General features: G+C 39.8%; 1 protein-coding gene across 1 annotated transcript; it reads right to left on the bottom strand.

Moving 5' to 3' along the window:
- Nucleotides 1-18,556: 18,556 nt before the first annotated feature.
- On the bottom strand, nucleotides 18,557-20,247 carry LOC134542302 (keratin-associated protein 16-1-like). Its single transcript, XM_063386450.1, has 2 exons — nucleotides 20,237-20,247; nucleotides 18,557-19,853 (listed from the first exon to the last, which is right to left on the bottom strand). The coding sequence occupies exons 1-2, from the start codon at nucleotides 20,245-20,247 to the stop codon at nucleotides 18,557-18,559; spliced, it is 1,308 nt and encodes a 435-aa protein (XP_063242520.1).
- Nucleotides 20,248-20,598: the final 351 nt, after the last annotated feature.

Genomic DNA, 20,598 nt, shown 5'->3' with positions numbered 1-20,598 from the left:
AAAAAAATTATTTTTAGAAGAATGTTGTAGATAATAAGACTATTTAGAAGTTTTACAGTATATGTGAACTGATTTGATATTGTACATGGTACGGAAATTATTATTTTATATAATGTTTTTATTTCAACCCATGTTATTCAATCCCTTGCGGCAATGGTTTGGCATAGAAAAACGTTCTTTCTGAAAATAAGTTTTAGATAATATATATTGCTTACAAACAAAATGAGCGGATTTGTTGATGTGCCTCCAAAAATAGCTATTATGTGTTGTTTTTTTTCATCCAGCACATTTTTCTATCTTTTGCAGTTATCTTTTATCGTATGAAAAATTTATTTTGGCTAAAGGTTTTTTTATATTACTCTTTTTTGTTATTACTAAACAAATTCTGGCTTGTACCAGAGCTATCTTCTTGCTGAGCAAAGGAAAAGTTTACAAGCTGATAGAAGATAATTTTTTTTTTAATCGCTGATCTTGATTTAGCAAAACGTGCACTAGTTTTCTCTGTGTTCTCCTGATTATACCTTTCAGTATTTTGTTGGTTTTCTCCAAGTGCTTCAGGTCATTCCTGGTCTAAATTATGTCGGTTTTATCGGTATGTTCCGGATTATTCCTGAGCAAACAATCCCTGCATGTATATTTTCGTAATGAGACAAGCAATTATATTCAGAATTTCGTTCAATTAGTGAATTCCTGTTGCCGAATTAAAACTAATAATATTTAAAACAGTTTGAATTCAAACAAAAGAGATTCATTATTGAACCAATTACGATGCCACAAAATAGCTTAGAAACACTGACATGCAAGACGAACTTCCTTCTCCTTGATGTCTAGCGAAGCTCTCCTCATGCGATCGTGAGTGAGCATCCCACATTCCACATGAAACAGTGACAGTCTGTACAGTATTGCAACAAGTATTTTTTGTAAGAGAGAAATGAACTCTCACAGCTCAATGGAGCTATTGTAGCCATTTGGAGCCATGTAACCTCGTAGCCTTGTAGCCGTATAGGTTCGTAGTCCTGTAGCCTCGTAGTATCGTAGCCTTGTAGCCTTACAGTTTTGTAGTCTTGTAGCCTCATATACTTTAAGCTTCGTAGCCAAGTAAGCTAAACGGCCGAGATTAACATTACAGAAGACTCGTGTTAGTGCATTACTGAGTAAGGATACATCGAGGAATATACACAATCATTAGTAGTAGAGGTCTGTATGTAGCCTTGTAGCCATGCAGCCTCATAGTCATGTAGCATCACAGCCATGAAGCCTTGTAGACTTGTAGTCTCGTAGACTTGTAGCCTTGTAGACGTGTAGCCAAATGTCTTTGTAGTCGTTAGAGCCAAAGACAGTTGGAGTCTAAGACAATTGGAGTAGTTGAAGCCAAAGACAAAGCCAAGGTAAGTTTCAGCCAAAGATAGTTGGAGCCGTATTCTATTGTATCCTGCGCCTGATCGTATCCTACTGAAGGGGGTCGTATCCTAATGGGTTTAATGTTTGTGTAAATGTATGTCATTTTCGTTAAATGCGTGTAGTCATGTATGCAGTATGTAACACATTAACAAGAGTATCAAACATTAACCAAGTATCTCTAGTCCTATACAGACCGCAGTCTTTTCATGTTGAAAGTGTGTCCAGTGTGTGTCCTTTTTTTTTATATGTGCTTTCTTTGTGACAAATGTTCTCCCCTTGTCGAATGTACTTCCAAATGTGCTTCCTTTATTTAATGTGCTTCCTTGTTTTTAATGTGCTTCCTTTTTTAATGTGCTTTCAAATGTGCTTCCTATTTTAATGTTGTTTTGACTCGCGTATTAATGTAAATGGTTCGTGTTTCGACTCGCATATTATTCAAGCGGATATATAAATGAGTCCCAGACGACATGACACTCAGTCCATCTCTGACGGTGGTGCAGTGCGGATCGGCTCTCTTCAGTTCTTTTCTGGATATTTAGTTGATTTTACAATGACGACCTGTATGGACGTTCTACCATCGACAGTGCAGACCTCGATGGGAGCGACGACGTCGGCGACGCAAATCCAGTTGACATAATTGAAGACAACTATGCAGAACTCGATTAAATGTGTACCATCGTCACCGACAATATTAGAAGAGACTTCAACAGGTGTAGTTTCATCAGCAGAAGAGACTTTAATACCTGCAGTGCTAGCTGCAGAGGAATCCTCGATGAATGACGTTTCGCCGTCGAGGGAGACTTCAATGACTGCATCACCACTGGAATCATGATGTCCACTGAAGTTGTATCGGCGTCTTTCCAGCATCGGTGTCGTTACTTTGACAGGAATTTCTCGAACGGAGGTTCAAAGACACGAGAAGAGAGAATGTTTAAAGAATCCATCTTAAAGAAATTTAGCTGTGGCAAATGCCACAAGCAGTTTGCAAGAAACGATACGCCTTAAGCTGCGAACAAAGTGCTTCTCCCGCCAAACGACCGAGATTTACATTACAGAAGACTCGTGTCTGAGTAAGGATACATCGATGAATACACACAATAATTAGTGGTAGAGGTCAGTATGTCAGCTGCTACCACAGAAAAAGGATCCATCGCCATTTTTAATTTTTTTTCCCTCGCCGGGTTCTAACCGAGGTTTCCACGACACAAATTAATTTTTTATTAAAATTTAATTAATATAGTTTTTATTAATTCTAAATTTTTCCCCAGATTTTTAGCATAAAAATACATATTTTTAAGATGGAGGATAATGGTCAAAATTGCGGAATCCAAAATGGCGGATGTGACGTAAATAAAATTTTTATTTAAATTTTATTTAAATTTTTGGTAACCATTTTTAAATGTTTATTAATAAATTACATGTTTACTCTCGCCGAAAATTGGAACAAGGACTGAAATGGATTAAGTAACTAAATATTTGAAGTAAACTATTTTTTTATAATGTTTGGAATTGTTTCAGAAATTTTTGGTCAAAATTTAAAGAATTTAAAGTTTATGGTCAAGGTCAAGGTCATAATCAGAGGCTCAGATTTTTTGGCATTTTAAGTAATGTAAGCCTCTCAAATTAAATTTAAGCCTCCGTGAGGAAAAATAAGCCTTTCTGAAAAAAAATTAAGCCTCTGGAATTTTTTGAGAAAAAAATGGGAAATGTTTTCCTATTAAAAAAAGGAATTTTTCCCTACAAAAAGGTCAGTTTTATGAATTTTGATAAAATTTGACACCAATATGGCCGCCGTGACGTTATAATCCAAGCTGGCGGACGGGGTCATTGACCGGCACCACGCACCAAAGCCTTAAGACTCTTCTGGAGCGGAGCCCTCACAGCGATGAGCCGGGCCGGCCACGTGTTTCTGCCCTCCGGGAGGCGTGGTTTACAGCCGGGGGTGGAGTCAGACGGGCAGACGCGACCGTGACGTACGTGCGGCCGGCTGCCGGGGTGGGGAGAGTCTCAGGGTTTCCACCCCTCCTTTCCTTCACTGTGCATTCCTTAGCCACGGAGGAATGATCTTGCGCGCTGCGCTGGGAGCGCTCGTCCACAGCCCACAGGCCTCGGCGACACTCGCTTACCTGTCTGAATAACTCTTATATGGAAGTTTATGTCTTTGAAGGCATCACGCCCAGTATAATGCCTGCAATTTAATATGTTCCTAGGCAAAGAATGGGGAGTATAACATATTCATAAATGTAATTATTTATGGTTATTTTCATACAATGTTATCTATAAGCTGTATTATTGTTTTATAAAGACTTATTCAACAAAGTTTTTCAGAAAGAATTCAACCTCGCTAAATTTTACAAACATATACCATAACCATATTTTTAGGGCCGTCAACAAAACCTAAATTAGAATTACGAGACCGGAATTCGATTTAGAATCCTTCGGAATGCAAGGTCATTGACTTACACATATTTTTAAACCATTTTATATCTGTTTTTATTGTAGATCTGAATCTTAATTGCCCCCCCTCCCTTGAGACGTAGTTTGCGTGGTGTCAGAGTATTCTGAAACCTACACCCTCGCACCCGAAGTCGGCATGAGTCCAACTAGCTACGGATTTTTTCTTGTAGGTGGCGTAGTTAACACAAACAAAGATAAAAAAACATTTAAATTTGTTTAAATATTTCTATTTACCAAAACGAAAAATAGCGAAGGATATCTTCAATAATATTGTATGAAAATCTTACATTTTTGTATATATTTGCGTTTTTAAATTAATACTATACAAGCTGAACAAAAAGTGTTGCATTATTTTTTTTAAAAAATAAAGAAATAGTTAAATTATATTTAAACACAATTGTAAACAAACACATTATATATAGGCTATATGATCATTCTAATTTTCTAAATACACATATATATCATGATGGAATAAAATTCCATCAAAGACACACGAAATTAATGTATGAGTTAAGAATATATATAATACTCATATTCACTGATAACAACATATTTAGAACTTTGGGAAATATATGATAGAATTAACTTGTGAAATGCTCTCTACATGAATGTAAAAATACCTATTTTAAATTTTTTAAAAATGAAAGCGAATATTTCAGTACTCACCAGAGGTGTGTAAATATCTAACCTCGGTAATGTGCAAATTAATTTATAATACTCAACTCGGACACGAAATTTAAAATAATTATTTAAGATAATGCCAAACGTTATAAATATAGGTATATAAATTGTGTTTTCCCACTACAACGTTAAAAAAACCTCTAATTTATTAGCCACGAAAACTATGTTGGATCAAATGTGGCAATGTTATTATGATGAATTAAAATCTAATACACTACGCAGACAACTGTTCTCCATGTAATGTATTACCTTTCCAACCTACTATCTCTAACACGTTAATTCTACTTAATAGACCTATATGAAATAGCAAGATTAATGACAAGTGTTAACAAAGTTTGAAAATAGGGTACGACTTTATGAGCTAGGTCTTAAACAACCCACTTATACAACCTCAAAGTAAAACTTAATTACGGAAAACAATTTATATGCTTGCATGTTCAATAGATTCTCATACATCTATATAGTAATCAATTTTTGCTACTACATATGCTTCACTCTCAAGAATAATAGTAAAAATAACATTTAGCCTATATAAAAATAACATCCATTTGTTTTAACATTATGTACACTCGTATATTGGTTATAACATGATAAAAAGTTACATTACTTACAATTTATCTTTACACTGGTGATTATTAGGTACTTCTTCGTTTAACTTAATTTACATCTCTTATCTCCATACTTCTGGTGTAGCGAGGGTCAACAAGTTCAGGTACCATGCAGTCATTATAAAACTGTACTAGTTTATTCTCCATTTTATCTTTCCAGAAAGTGTCGTCTCTTTGAATTTGTATAACCTTGATGGAGTGTTCTTTATAAGTCCAGATTGCCAGTAGACAAAATTCTCGGTTGGTTATATGTAGTTGCCCCTGGATTTGATAATAATATACATGTTTTTTATTCAGGCCAGTAATTTTACTTTTGTCGCTGTTACATGCAAGATAACGAAGTTTACCATCCAACACTGCTTTGTCAATTTCAATGCCTGCCGCAGATAAAGGACATTTTATTTCAACCAGACCATGTTCCCCGACGCAGCCATCTGGAGTTGCTCCACGATATGGTAAATGCTTGTCTATGAAGAGACCACAGGGTTGTATGATAATATTCTCTTGTTTTTCGAGTTGCTTAATAGCAACTGATTCATTACTTCTGCCGTATGAATTTGCTGGGATATTGATTATATCGGGTGAGTATATAATACTTTTGACCAAATTTTTGCAGCTTGTGTTACTCGCCGACGACATATTCTGCCAAATTTGGAAGCTGTGAGCATTTTGCGCCTACGTTCCAGCCATTCGCCGCTGCTGGCCTGAAGAAGTGTCCCTCTCTCTTTTTCTTTGCGCTCTTCATCTGAGTTTTCTAATGACTTAAACAGATTTTCTTTTTGTAAAAGAAACTCTTCAATAGTCATATCAGGTTTTTCGCAGTTTGGGCCATAGTCAGTATCTCCTAGACTGGAATGTTTATGATGTATGCTTTTTCTTGAAATAAGAGCTCGCTTGGCGCGCTTTCGTTTTGCTGCTGCTTTGTCTCTTTTTTTTTTTTGACCGAGAAATTTCTAGTTTCTTCACAAATATGTTTGGACTGAAGCCATTACACAATGTCTTATGGAGTACAGAGTGAGGTTTCCTGGTGTTGTGTGAAACAACTGCGGCAGAGCATCGTGCTTGGTAAGATCTCTTTAGAGCATAGTTCATCCGTTTGCCACCGACGAATTATGCAATGATTGAGTAGAACTGTTCAACAACATTGCTGCCAACGTCGTGTATTAAGCTTCGTGAATTCTGGGCCAAATATCGAACAGCTTTCATTATGAGATCGTATAACCCACAACTTGTAAGTTCCGGCACAAGATTTCTTTCTTCATCCTTAGGACCGGAACAAAAATACTGCAGGTCCGAACATTTTTCTGTGCTCTCCGAATACATGGCAGAGTCCATTCAAAATATCATCATGAAGAGATGCTATTTTTGTGTCAATGAGTACTTCTTATTTCTTTCTATGTTTGACAGCCTCTGTTACAGCCCTTCGCAATTTCAATATTTTTTGAGATAGCAGTTTCCTTAGAGCTGGAGACCCTATTCGGCTTTGTTCTGAAAGATTTCTTAGTTTAGTACAGTAGTTACGTAAAAGATGATTTCGGCACTCAATCTTTTCAACTGTTGTATCCTTGTAGACCTATGGTCGTGCTTCCAAAATTTTCTTATAGCAGCTACTGTCACCATCAGCAATAATTTTGCTATATTTTACATTGTAAACTGCTTAACTGTGTTGAAAACCTTCAACAATAATATTAGCCTCCATGCTGCTAGAGCTTCCAGTCCAGTTTTTATAACAAGTATGCACAGGAATTTCGTTTTGATTCGAAACTCGAGCACAAACGAAACAAAATTTGTTTCTTACGGACATAAACAAAACTTTTCTTGTATGGAATCCTACTATTGCTGCCACGCCGGAAAGAGCATTATATTGAGTTTGGTAGGATCGTTTTGACCAACAGCCATCAGCAACAATAGTCAAAAGAGGAATACCATTTTCATCAACATGTCCTCTTTTTACAGCTAGTTCAGATTCTTCCTTCACTGCATCCTTCATGTTATCCATGACAGCTTTCTCCCACCCATCACAAACTTTGTTATGTATTTTTGAATATGTTTTCGAAGACATATACGGAATACCTATACTAGCACATGTTTCTTCTAAATGCGAAAATCCTCCTCCCACACCCATTATTCCAGCAATAGCTCTGAAATTTACATCCAAATGTGTTTATGCAATTATTGGATCATGGGTAGGCATTGAAAATTTTCCGTTGCACATGTTGCACTCAAAAAACAAAACTGACTGAAGACCATGATGTATTTCTTTAATGAACTGTAAATTGTTAAGTGAGCATCCGAAAGCAGGATTGTGTGTCCAAGTTCTGTCATCTCTCTTAGAATATACCTACTGTATGTCTACAATACGATCTCCTTCAAGTGTCTGTTCACGTGGAGGCTCAAAACTGTGACTTGTTTCCATTAGGTCTTCTTTGGAGCTGGAAGTCTTGATATAATGTTCTTCTGCGGCACAATAACTTGAACTGCACATCTCTCATAATCTTCAGTGCCAATGCAAGGCCACTGCAAATAGAAAATACAAAAACTAAAACATTTGTAAATAATTTCACATAAATTGAAAACTTTATAATCGTTTGTACTATTAAGTTTGTTTGGATAATAGTTTAGCGAAATTAAAATACAAATGTATTTTCATTTTTTTCTAAGTAATTAAACATAATGTATTGCACAAATCAAACCAATCAGGCTGATATATGACATTTTAAATTCAGTATAAATGTGTGCTGTTTTTATCAGGTCACTATAAGCTATAAAATTTATCTATTGCATGAATAACTACGGTATTTATACATTTTTAAAGACAGTAGCCTCATAATGTTTAATAAGCAAAGAGTTATATTTATGGGACTGAGTTCAAGTTTAATGATATAACAGTATATCATTTTAAAAATTTGAAACCAATAATTTCAATTTATTTAATACGAATGCCTTTAGTAGTTATATCCAAAACAAGTAAGCATTATTTTTCCGTAGTTTAAGAACAAAAAAATTGTTTTTTTTTTAAATTTATTAATTGATTTTAATTGTAGGTGTACTTAAGGCATGTGTCTCAAGGTTTGTGAACTTAAAAACTAGTAATTAACACAATGTTATGATTTTGAAACAAGTTAAATTTGTTAAATGTATTTTATGTCTTTTTGTGAAGAAAATGTTCGTAAAAGTTGCTTGGAAATATCAATTCTTTTTGCCAAACCTGACAATTTTAGGGCGCTTAATGTGGCTTTTGCTTGATGGCATTTAGGCTCGTATATTTAAATCGGTTCAGTAGTTTTGGCGTGGAAGCGCGACAGACAGACATACAGGCATACTTTCGCATTTATAATATTATTAATAATATTAATAATTAATATAAGTAAGGATTTACTTTGGAAATAATACTGTGTTAGTTTTATTCAAACATATTCTTTGAGAGTTAGGTATAAAAAAAATCTAAGTTTATTTGAGGTAATTAAATGGGTAATTTTTATCTAGTACTACTTTAAATTTATACAATACTACTTTTCAAATTATTTTAGCTGTTTTGTAAACGGTGATGTAAAATAATCACATAATATTGCTATTATTTTAATATGACAGTATTTTGAATTATGATTAACTGAATCAAAAAATACTTCTCTCTGTGTGTGTTCAGCAAATACAAGAAAATATTATTTATAATTTCATTTTTATAAATCAATATTTTGATCAAAGATTGTTTCAATTTTTGTTCTAAGTAAACGTTTATGTAGGGCAAAGAACTTTTAATTTTTGTTCTAAAAATTTTACATAGCATACAGAAATATACATCGTTAATTGTAAAAAATATATTTTGAAATATAAAAACCATTCATTACACACTTTTTATTTCTTGTGTTACAAATTTATATATTTTGAGCAATTGTTTTTCTAATTCATGTGCGTATCATGAAAGTCTAGGAATTTTTTTTTTTTACATTTGCAATTTCTGGTTAAACTGTATGTCAAAAGGAACCCAAAAATGGAAGAAGAAAAAACATATTAATATAACCAACACAAAGAAAGCAAGCCAAAATCAGCCTACATCAGAGGTTAAATGCAAATACCGCAGAGAGAATTCTGTGGAGGGAATAGTCAGAAAAACATCACAGCGCAAACGAACACAGTGTGCTGACAACGGCTTGTCCTTTATTGAGAATTTTTATGGCACACAGGGCAACCAGCAATGATGTGTACCCTAAAAAACATTTTGAATAAATCTTTTCCATTGCAAGAACCATTCAAATAACGCGTTGATGTTTTTTTATAACGTAATTAATACTCTACTGAATCAAGAAATGTTTTCAAACGTCACTATTTGGAAAAAAAAAAAAAAAAAAAAACTGTATCAGCACTAGACTTTAAAAAGTTATTCACTTTTATATTGTTTCACTATGCAACATACCTCATGCTCGTGAACAATAGGAGAATTGGTCATTAGGCAGTTGAGTTGTAATGAAGATTCGGCCACGCATTGGTTATTCTCAGGCCCAGACGAATAGGTTGGATCATCTGGTAGCATCTGTTTGAGAACTGTGTATGTCCAGTAAATAAAGCTGGATGAAATCATGTGAGTAATGTTCCGTAAATTTTCACCTAAAATTTAAAGCCAACGGCTCCAGCTTAAAAGAAAATGTCACTTTTCGTCCAACTAAGTATTAAAAACTAATACTTCAACCAATTTTAGCTGATTGTACTGAAAAAAATTAGTACTACGCTAGTTTGGCAGTTAACTGTAAAAGTTGGCGCATTTAATAATGGTTATAACATGGTATTTCTTGGACACTGTTTTTTTTTAGTAAAGAAAAACAGTTTTTTTACGTTTTCTTACTTACTTAAAATTATTCCAGTGTACTCAAGTCTTTCCTCAAAGCCCAAACTTTAAAATTCTAGTTTGAGTGAGGCTGGGAAGTGTGAGCGAGACAGAAATTATTTTTATAGTTATTAATTTTAAATACTTAACGTAACATTTTCTTTTTAGCTGGAGCAGTTAGACAACAATTTACGTAAGCATTATTCAGGATTTACAAATTTAAAAAAAATTGTAATAACGGTAGTGGGAACACCAGCACAGGCTGTAGATTTTGTCTGTTGTTTTTTTAACAAACCTATGATTTTAAGAACACATAACTTAAATGTTTTAATATTTTTCTGATAACTATTATTACTATAACTACAATTTTTTTTCAAAGATTACTCTTTTTTTTGTCCTTGTATTGATCTACGACATGAATTTCATCTCTGTTTGAAGATTGGGAATCAGTAGACCTATTAATAAATTCTTCTTCCTCAGGCTTTTTTGATGTAACCTGAAATTCTTCTTCGCAAGTTTCTTTATTTCTGCACAATGTTGCTTGAAGATTCAGTCTTTTCCTGTGAATATATTAAATGAGTCACAAAAGCATTATTTAGTTGTGTGTGGCACATTATAGATAACATTTATTGAATGGATAAATTACATTTAACGATGCAGTTGCCAAGGTAATGCGTTATGGCAAGAATAAGGATCCGGTCGTCCACCCAAAAGACAAAGTCCCTTTTTACAGTGTTATAAACATTGTGAGTATTATAAAGAACTTTTGTCTAAAACCAATTTAGAAGCTACATTCGCACACAACACAGCGGTTCGAAAACTTATCATCTTTTTTCTTCGTTAATTTTATTTCAAATGTTTTGAATTTTTAAATATTTTGTTATATAAAGCAGTTAATTTCTTAAGTTCAAACACTTGATTTTGCCATTTAGTTTTGAAAGACTAAGAATAATTAACTACAAAGATTGCTTCGCAAATAAATACATTAAAATTATGTTTTACATGTTATCTTTGAAACGCAAATATAAATAATCGCTAGCTACTCTTGTGTTGGTCGTTCGACTTAGTGATTATGTGTGTATCGTATGCTGATTTATGGCGTACCGAAATTCGGTGCACAACATGGAGAAAATTTAGCAGTCCTACAACTTTCTGTGCGCCGTTTACGTGCTGTTTTTCTGTGCTTGCACGTTTTTACCAATGTAACAGATGTTATTTGTTTAAAATTCCGTTTGTGTTTGCTGTACGTGTGCTGTTACAAATGTATCCCGGCCTTTAGGAAAACATTTATGGCATAAAAAATTGTTATAAGATACTGTTACCTTGACACTGACTTCGACATTTATAGACTCATAACAGATGGCCAACTTAAAAAAATTATTGGTTTTACATCTCAGTGAACTTTTGGTTTACCTTTCACTTCTGTATGCACCAAGGAAAGAGCTTTATTTCTTCCGAGATGCACACAGGCGAAGACGCGCCTTTTTACCTCTTCTCCAGTAGGGTTTGCCTTCCATGCTAGGAGAGGATTAAATAATTTTTTTTAAAAAATACGCGAATATCAGACGTTTCCCGCCACGTGCGGGTTACTGTATCACAAACCAACCACTATCAACTTGAAGTATTGTAACTCGGCTGGTCAGGGAAATAGGCTCCGTCCACTTCTTCTTTCGCACATCCCGCTACCTGTCGCTTCCTCCCCCCAACCCCCAGACCCCCGATCCAGCCTTCGCTGCCACCCCTCCGCAGGAATGTTCCCCCCTCCACCCGGCCCGGGAAGCAGTTTAGCTGCGCGCGACTTGACCACGCACCGAGCCCCGCCAGGGAGGGCGACTCTGCAGGGCCAGAAAAGCGAAAAACAGTGTTTCTTTGCGAGAGAATCCCGCGTGATTTTCAGCGGCGACAGTATGTTTTTAATATACCATTTTTTTAAGCAAAAAATACTCTATGTTTTGGTGTAAATATATCCTTACTCGGAGCAATGCACTGAACGCAGTATTGAAGTGAATTATGGCAAATTAATTAATTTTTCTGTTAAATTTTATGAACATTTTTAATATTTTGATTTCATACGGACATGTGGACGTTCTTCCTTTATACTCCCTTAAAATCTCAGTCTCCTATCTCTCCCCAGTGTTTTTAAAAACACTTTTTTCAAGAACAATAATAAAGTATGTTCGCATGGTGGTACAGAAGACTCTTAAGCCTGGCCCCAGAGCCCCTTTTATATACTACTCAAAAGATTTAGTGAATTACTTATTCTAAGAATTTTAATTGGTATCAAATACAGAATAAAATATGAGCCACATGAGTGAAAAGACGAATAAATTCCTAAAATTAGAGAAAATAGTCATTCCGATGCAGAATATAGTAATCATGGTCTAGGTACATCAGTGATCTAAGAAGATACGGCCGAAACTGAATTCTCAAGGTACAAGGATGAATTTCTCTTAGAAGTGAAAATCGAAGATAATAAATAAATAGAAGGAAGTGACCTGGAACAAAGTGCCTGTTTCTGTTAGAGAATCTTCGAAGCAAAAGACTCACCACTTTATATTTTCGGAAGGATTTTCAAAACGAAAGCTACCCCATCATGTGCTTCCGTTGTAAAAGAAATAAGGTATCAAGTTTTTAGATTAAACGCAAGTTCATTGTGGGATATGCAAAAAGAATCTGTTGCAATTGCACAGTTTGCTTCGGAAAAGAATGTTGAAGTTCAATATGGTAGTTTGATAGTGGAAGAAAAATTTCCTTTCCTTGCTGCTTCACCAGATGGCCTGATAGGAGAAACGGACATAGTCGGTTTAAATGCCCAATCTCGGTATAATCAATATCCATACAATATGCCACAGAAACAAAAAAAAACAACATAAAATTTCTAGAAATGAAGGCGAAACCTCACAGGTGAAGAAAAATCACGATTACATGTATCAAATACAGTAGGTCGGCAAGTTTGCTACTTTGTTGTTTGGTCTCCTTTGGGCATGACTGTGGAAATGAATGAGAAGTACGACTTAATCTGGGAAGGAAAGATACTACCCACACTAAAACAATTTTATTTTAATTTCCTCATACACCGTAAACACACGAACTGCAACTAAACCATATGAAATAAACACAGTTGTTGATACGACTCACGCACCACCTTTTGTTTGTATCACATACGAACTGAAACGTCGCTGTTTTTTTTATTTGATTCAATTCTGTAATGCGTGTGCATTCATAAACTGAAAACACACGAACAGCCGCTAAATTATATGAAACTAGCTGCAGTACCCTGCGTTGCCCGGGCTGAACACAGGGTGAAGGGGACCTTTTTGGAAATAATATGTAGTCAGTAATTGTCTAATTGTCTTCTTAATCTGAAAGACAAGTGTGCAAAATAATTTATATCACTTGCAGATCCCGGCAGACGTTGTTCTGCCAGTATATAGTTATTTACCTCTATGTATATAAAAATTGATGGTCTGTATTTAATATAGACTTTATAAAGCACTATAGAAAAAAGCTGAAAAATAAAAGATTACTGACATTGAAAAGATTCCATTATATAGCTAATGCCCGGCATGCGTTGCAATGCCTCGTTCAGTTTTGTTTTGTAATATGTTTGGATCAGTTAAACTTATACAAATCATGTATATCTCTAGATACGTGTGCAATGTTTCATCCCAATCGGATCAATAGTTTATGAACGCATAAGGACAAATAAACACACACACACTACTGTATTATGTTTATCTTCAATTTTCTTATGTTTATGACCCACTTGCAAACCATTCTTCTCGATAAAGAACACAAAAGAAATTAATAGCAATAGTATTTCATTTTATTTTTACTGTAGTCATATTCTCAGCAGAGTGAGATTCTTTTATATGTTCGACGCCTCGCTCAAACTTATAGTCAGATAGCCAAAGCTGCGTTTCCGTCTCTACCAGAATGTCGCTTGACGTCTGCAGAGGATCATCTTACCGAGGAGGAGGGGAAATATGCGCACGTGCTTACTTGCCATTCTTTTTGGTATCATGACGGTCACCATGCAAGAATTAGCTACATTCATTGACGCTGCACCTCCTAAGAAAACTCATCCTGATTGGCTAGATCCTCCCCCAATAATGGTCGCCCACAAGGAATATCCCTGTATGATTTCCGTGCCAGAACCCCAGGACTTTATTTGTTAGCCACCACTGAAGATGACTGCAAAATGACGCGCCAAAAAGCCGAAAACATCATTGTTTTCAAAAACACGGCCTCATCCTAGAGGCCAATGTGTAGCTAGTGGCTCGGGCTCTGGCTCTAGACATACGTGATCTGTTAAAATTAAGACTTCATGCTGAATATTAATAAAGAATCCTGGTACTAATTCTAGAGAAACTAATGCATGAACATTGCAGACAGATCAAAATACTGTCAGACAAATAAAAATTGGACAAATTCTTCTTAACCTTGTTCATTTATATTCATGTGTCAGTTTGCGGAAGTTGGAAAATTAGAGACAAAAACTTTGTTAGTAGCCAAAATTAAAAAAAAATTCAAACACTGGGAATAAGTTTAAATACAGTTTTTTATTAGAAGCTATTCAGGACAAGTAATACATGTTTTTTATCAAATATTTCTGCACTAGAACGACCATCATCATTGGCGTTAGCAAACACTTGTTTTGTTAACGCTTATCTGTGAATTACAGTCCAGTAATTTGTCACGGGATGGGATATTTAACGTATTTTGGCCGAAAATGACACTCCGCCGTTTTTTCCAACGCGCTGCTGTTGCGTCCCAGATCGGCGCCGCAGGTCGCGCCCGGGCCGTCCGCCCGAAGAAGTCGGCCATGAAGTCGGGGGCAGTGCTGTCGGCGGCGGGGTACCGGCGACGCCCCCGAACTGCCCCCGCGGGGAGGGGGACTCCGCGCGGGACGAGCTCCGGCGGATGCCCGGCAGGCACACCACGGACGGGTTGCCGCCGCGGTCCTCCGTGAAGATGCCGAGGCCGCGCGCGTAGAGGTCGCACCAGTTGTAGTCGCCGTGCAGGGTGCGCGTGCGGTCGCCGATCCAGTCCGACTCCTGCTCCGCCACCGCCGCCACATCTGAAATGAGTGCTGTTTCAAGACACCACAAAGACCTAATTGCATTTCGTCGGTTTGATAATCCCGCTCCGTTCATCCTGACATGTGTTGTCCATAGTTCAACGAAATCACTCCACGGTTATGATGGAACAGTTATTAGGTCTAAGTAGTATACACAAGTAGGTCCTGGGCTGCAGTCGGAAAGAAAATACGAAGAAGGTTCCCACCATCTTTGATTGTAGTGTCACGGTTTCCATCTTGGATGACCTTGGCCTTTGATATTGACATTTAAATTCCGCCAATTTGACCGAAATTCCCCAAAAGGACTCACAATCTCTATATTTTAAGAGAATAGCTTTACCAAAAATTATAAACAAAAAAATTGGTTGTCTGTAAAGTCGGTTTACAACGTCATAACAAAACATTGATGAAATGATTGAATACTTTTATTAATTAAGTTTAATCATTTTAATTGAATTATCACTATTTTGTATGGATACAAAGAAAGAGTGAAATGAAATCTACAATTTAATTGATAAATTTACTTTTATTTGCACTCATTAATTAAAATATGTTTATTACTTTAACGAAGAGATTATTTTAACTATAACTTTTATACATGTTTGCTATTTAACTTCTTCCAATCTGTGTTTTTCTGCTAAGGATAGAACGATGATAGGAAATGTAGGAAACGAATGGGAGTGTTTCAAGTTTAATGTGCCTCGAAAAAGTCAAATCGATTGTTGTTCCAATCGAGTGGAAGATAGATAGATGCGGCGAAAGCGTACAATGAGCGTAACGGGACACTTTTTCGTGCGTGCAGCCGGCGTTCATCGATTTATTAGACGCTGTCACGTCAAAAGTCAACGCTGTACAAACACAAATGATTCCTCAGTGAAATGTGTGGAACTTTTTATTTTTTTATGCTGAATTTTCTGATACATGAATAATAAAACTTGGCACAGAAAATTTAATATCTTACTTGCAGTAATAAAATGTAAAATTTATCTTTCATAGTTATTTACATGAGCCAGAACTATGAGGAGCCCAAGTGACTCAAGTAAGATGTAATTAACTTATTTTGCATCATGTTCATCATTCCTATCCAGTAGTTCAAGCACTGAGTCGCTACCAGTCAAGCATGGCAACTACACTGACCATGCAAAAGGTCATGGCAAAGAGTGTGTACAGTGTCCAGAACAAGGTATGTACGCAGGGGAGACATGGAGGGAATATATCCCCCCCCCCCCCTTCACCAAATATCCTCAAAACATTATTCCTCCAGACAAATGGAGAGAATTTGGAAGCAAACAGTGAGAAAAGTGGTTATATCCCTCTTCCCCCCCCCCCCCACCCCAATAATAATCTATGTATGCTTTACGCCAAGACTACCAGTGGAGTCGGAGCTCGTCTGGCAGCACGCGTGTGGAGCATCGATGGTCGTACTGAACCTAAATGACGCCCTGGTAATGATCTAGACTCCGCGTACGAATCACGCCCTTAGATGTGAGTGGGGTCTCCATGCCCTTGTCCACAGCGTCCAGGACCTCATCGTTAATCCAGGAGGCATGTCAATCATATTTTACCCACATTTAAACACACATTAGAAGAATGCAGCCTATTCTGGCAAGAAACTGCCTGGTTGATTAATGTGTAAAACTGGCTGGGATCCCTGCAGGTACAATCTTTAATTTTATAGTAAATTAATTGGTAAACATCTCCTCTGATTATGACTCCATAGTAAAATAAATAGAAATAATAGAAATAAAAACCATTCATTCAAGCAAGTAGGTATTAATCAAATTCATAAAATGTGTTTAGCACATGTTTGGAATGAGTAATTTAAAGTTATGCTACCTCTTCTACATTTATAACTTCCAGGTCAGATGCTTGTTATTGGCAATACTGGCATCTTTTGAGAGCACTGAAAACTTCATAACACCATTTCCTTGTTTATGACTCCCTGGTAGAATGGAAATAAAATCGCTGGCTAGTTGCTGGTTTTTTTAAATAGTGCTGTCATCTATTGGCCCACTGGTAACCTAATAACCCCTACTCCTTGTTTATGACTCCCTGATATAATGGGAATAAAATCGCTGGCTAGTTGCTGGGTTTTTGAACTAGTGCTGCCATCTATTGGCGCAATGGTAACCTAAGAACACCTCCTCCTTGTTTATGACTCCCTGGTCGAATGGAAATAAAATCGCTGGATTAGTTGCTGGGTTTTTGAACTAGTGCTATCTATTGCGGCGCAAGCGTACAATGAGCGTAACGGGACACATGGTAGCGGGACAATGTGCGTAATGGGACACTTTTTTGTGCGTGCAGCCGGCGTTCATCGATTTATAGGACGTCACGTCAAAAATATTTTTAAAAAAAAAATCTTTCCTTTCGCGGAAAAAATTAACATCAAAAACTTAAAAATTTAAATTTCCTAGGTTTTCTCCCTTTACTTTGACCTTGATCTTGAACCGGCCGCCATATTAAATTCCGCCATTTCATTTTCAGCCATTTTGAATGATGCGAACGGCGAGCTGCGAGCACCAGGACAGCAGGGCAGGAGCGTAGAGCAGCCAGGACAGCAGGGTACGAGCGGTAGGCCCAGGACAGCAGGGCAGGAGCGTGGAGGAGCCAGGACAGCAGGGCAGGAGCGTGGAGCAGCCAGGACAGCAGGGCAGGAGCGTGGAGCAGCCAAGACAGCAGGGCAGGAGCGGCAAGCCCCAGGACAGCAGGGCAGGAGCATGGAGGAGCCAGGACAGCAGGGTAGGAGCAGTGAGCCCCAGGACAGCAGGGCAGGAGCGTGGAGCAGCCAGGACAGCAGGGTAGGAGCGTGGAGCAGCCAGGACAGCAGGGCAGGAGCATGGAGGAGCCAGGACAGCAGGGTAGGAGCAGTGAGCCCCAGGACAGCAGGGCAGGAGCATGGAGCAGCCAGGACAGCAGGGCAGGAGCGTGGAGCAGCCAGGACAGCAGGGCAGGAGCGTGGAGCAGCCAGGACAGCAGGGCAGGAGCGTGGAGCAGCCAGGTCAGCAGGGCAGGAGCGTGGAGCAGCCAGGACAGCAGGGCAGGAGCGTGGAGCAGCCAGGACAGCAGGGCAGGAGCGGCGAGCCCCAGGACAGCAGGGCATGAGCGTGTAGCAGCCAGGACAGCAGGGCAGGAGCATGGTGCAGCCAGGACAACAGGGCAGGAGCGGCAAGTCCCAGGACAGCAGGGCAGGAGCGTGGAGCAGCCAGGACATAAGGGCAGGAGCGGCGAGCACCAGGACAACAGGGCAGGAGCGTGGAGCAGCCAGGACAGCAGGGCAGGAGCGGCGAGCACCAGGACAACAGGGCAGGAGCGTGGAGCAGCCAGGATAGCAGGGCAGGAGCGTGGAGCAGCCAGGACAGCAGGGTAGGAGCAGTGAGCCCCAGGACAACAGGGCAGGAGCGTGGAGCAGCCAGGACAGCAGGGCAGGAGCGTGGAGCAGCCAGGACAGCAGGGCAGGAGCGTGGAGCAGCCAGGACAGCAGGGCAGGAGCATGGAGCAGCCAGGTCAGCAGGGCAGGAGCGTGGAGCAGCCAGGACAGCAGGGCAGGAGCGTGGAGCAGCCAGGACAGTAGGGCAGGAGCGGCGAGCCCCAGGACAGCAGGGCATGAGCTTGTAGCAGCCAGGACAGCAGGGCAGGAGCGTGGAGCAGCCAGGACAACAGGGCAGGAGCGGCAAGCCCCAGGACAGCAGGGCAGGAGCGTGGAGCAGCCAGGACAGCAGGGCAGGAGCGGCGAGCACCAGGACAACAGGGCAGGAGCGTGGAGCAGCCAGGATAGCAGGGCAGGAGCGGCGAGCCCCAGGACAGCAGGGCAGGAGCGTGGAGCAGCCAAGACAGCAGGGCAGGAGCGGCGAGCCCCAGGACAACAGGGCAGGAGCGTGGAGCAGCCAGGACAGCAGGGCAGGAGCGTGGAGCAGCCAGGACAGCAGGGCAGGAGCATGGAGGAGCAGGACAGCAGGGTAGGAGCAGTGAGCCCCAGGACAGCAGGGCAGGAGCGTGGAGCAGCCAGGACAGCAGGGCAGGAGCGTGGAGCAGCCAGGACAGCAGGGCAGGAGCATGGAGGAGCCAGGACAGCAGGGTAGGAGCGATGAGCCCCAGGACAGCAGGGCAGGAGCGTGGAGCAGCCAGGATAGCAGGGAAGGAGCGTGGAGCAGCCAGGACAGCAGGGCAGGAGCGTGGAGCAGCCAGGACAGCAGGGCAGGAGCGTGGAGCAGCCAGGACAACAGGGCAGGAGCGTGGAGCAGCCAGGACAGCAGGGCAGGAGCGTGGAGCAGCCAGGACAGCAGGGCAGGAGCGTGGAGCAGCCAGGACAACAGGGCAGGAGCGTGGAGCAGCCAGGACAGCAGGGCAGGAGCGTGGAGCAGCCAGGACAGCAGGGTAGGAGCGATGAGCCCCAGGACAGCAGGGCAGGAGCGTGGAGCAGCCAGGACAGCAGGGCAGGAGCGTGGAGCAGCCAGGATAGCAGGGAAGGAGCGTGGAGCAGCCAGGACAGCAGGGCAGGAGCGTGGAGCAGCCAGGACAGCAGGGCAGGAGCGTGGAGCAGCCAGGACAGCAGGGCAGGAGCGTGGAGCAGCCAGGACAACAGGGCAGGAGCGTGGAGCAGCCAGGACAGCAGGGCAGGAGCGTGGAGCAGCCAGGACAGCAGGGCAGGAGCGTGGAGCAGCCAGGCTGCCCTCGCGGCGGCTCCTCCTCGTCACCGTCGACGAGATTCTCCTGTGCCTGCAGCCAATCTTCCGTCAGCCTGTGCGCCAGCAACGAGCGAACAAGTAAGGTCTCGTCGCCGTGGCACGTTTCACCTGCAATCCTGGCGAGTTTACCTCGTTGAAAGTCACTATTGAAATTATACTTCCCATACGAGGTTCTCGCGTTTAACGTTTGCGTTACTTTCTAACGCTGGTGTGAAGGGGGTAAAAGATAGAGAGAGAAAGAGAGAGAGAGAGAGAGAGCCGGAAAGTGATTGCTCAATGGCGTGGGGTTACTAATGCCAGCAACGGCGTCTGTTTTCATATACTTTTAAATACATTTGTAGACGTTTACATACTTTTGCATACTTTCCCATATTTTCGAAACTCTAAACTCTCAAATCTTGAGCTTGGATCCAGTGTTAGCATTAAAATTGTATAGGCATTTCGAAAAGGGTTATTAGATATATAGGTGTGTATATATATATTTATTGCTATCACAAACCATTGATTCATTCTTGGGCACCATCGAAGACATGGACAGAAACTAGTAAAAGTCTACTTTCAACGCATGATTAAGAGTGTTTCAAATATTAGAGTACCATAAACATTTCCTGGCCCTCTTATGTTTCAAGTCGCACTTCCGACGCGTGGCGGCCACGGACCAATGTATTTTTTATCATTTAAAACGAAGAAAGCAATCTTCACAATGTCGAGGATCTAGCCACTGTCCCTTCTTTCTCTCTGACTCCTTTTTATTATTATAGTCCGTTGTTATCTGTTAATATGAAACTGGTAAATATGTTTCTCCACTACTTTTGCTTTACTGGTGTAGTGTCATTATTTATTGTGCTGAATATTATTACT

Source organism: Bacillus rossius, assembly GCF_032445375.1.
Source record: "Bacillus rossius redtenbacheri isolate Brsri chromosome 4 unlocalized genomic scaffold, Brsri_v3 Brsri_v3_scf4_2, whole genome shotgun sequence".
NCBI classification, from domain to species: Eukaryota; Metazoa; Arthropoda; class Insecta; order Phasmatodea; family Bacillidae; genus Bacillus; species Bacillus rossius.
This window is presented reverse-complemented; position numbering and strand designations above follow the sequence as displayed.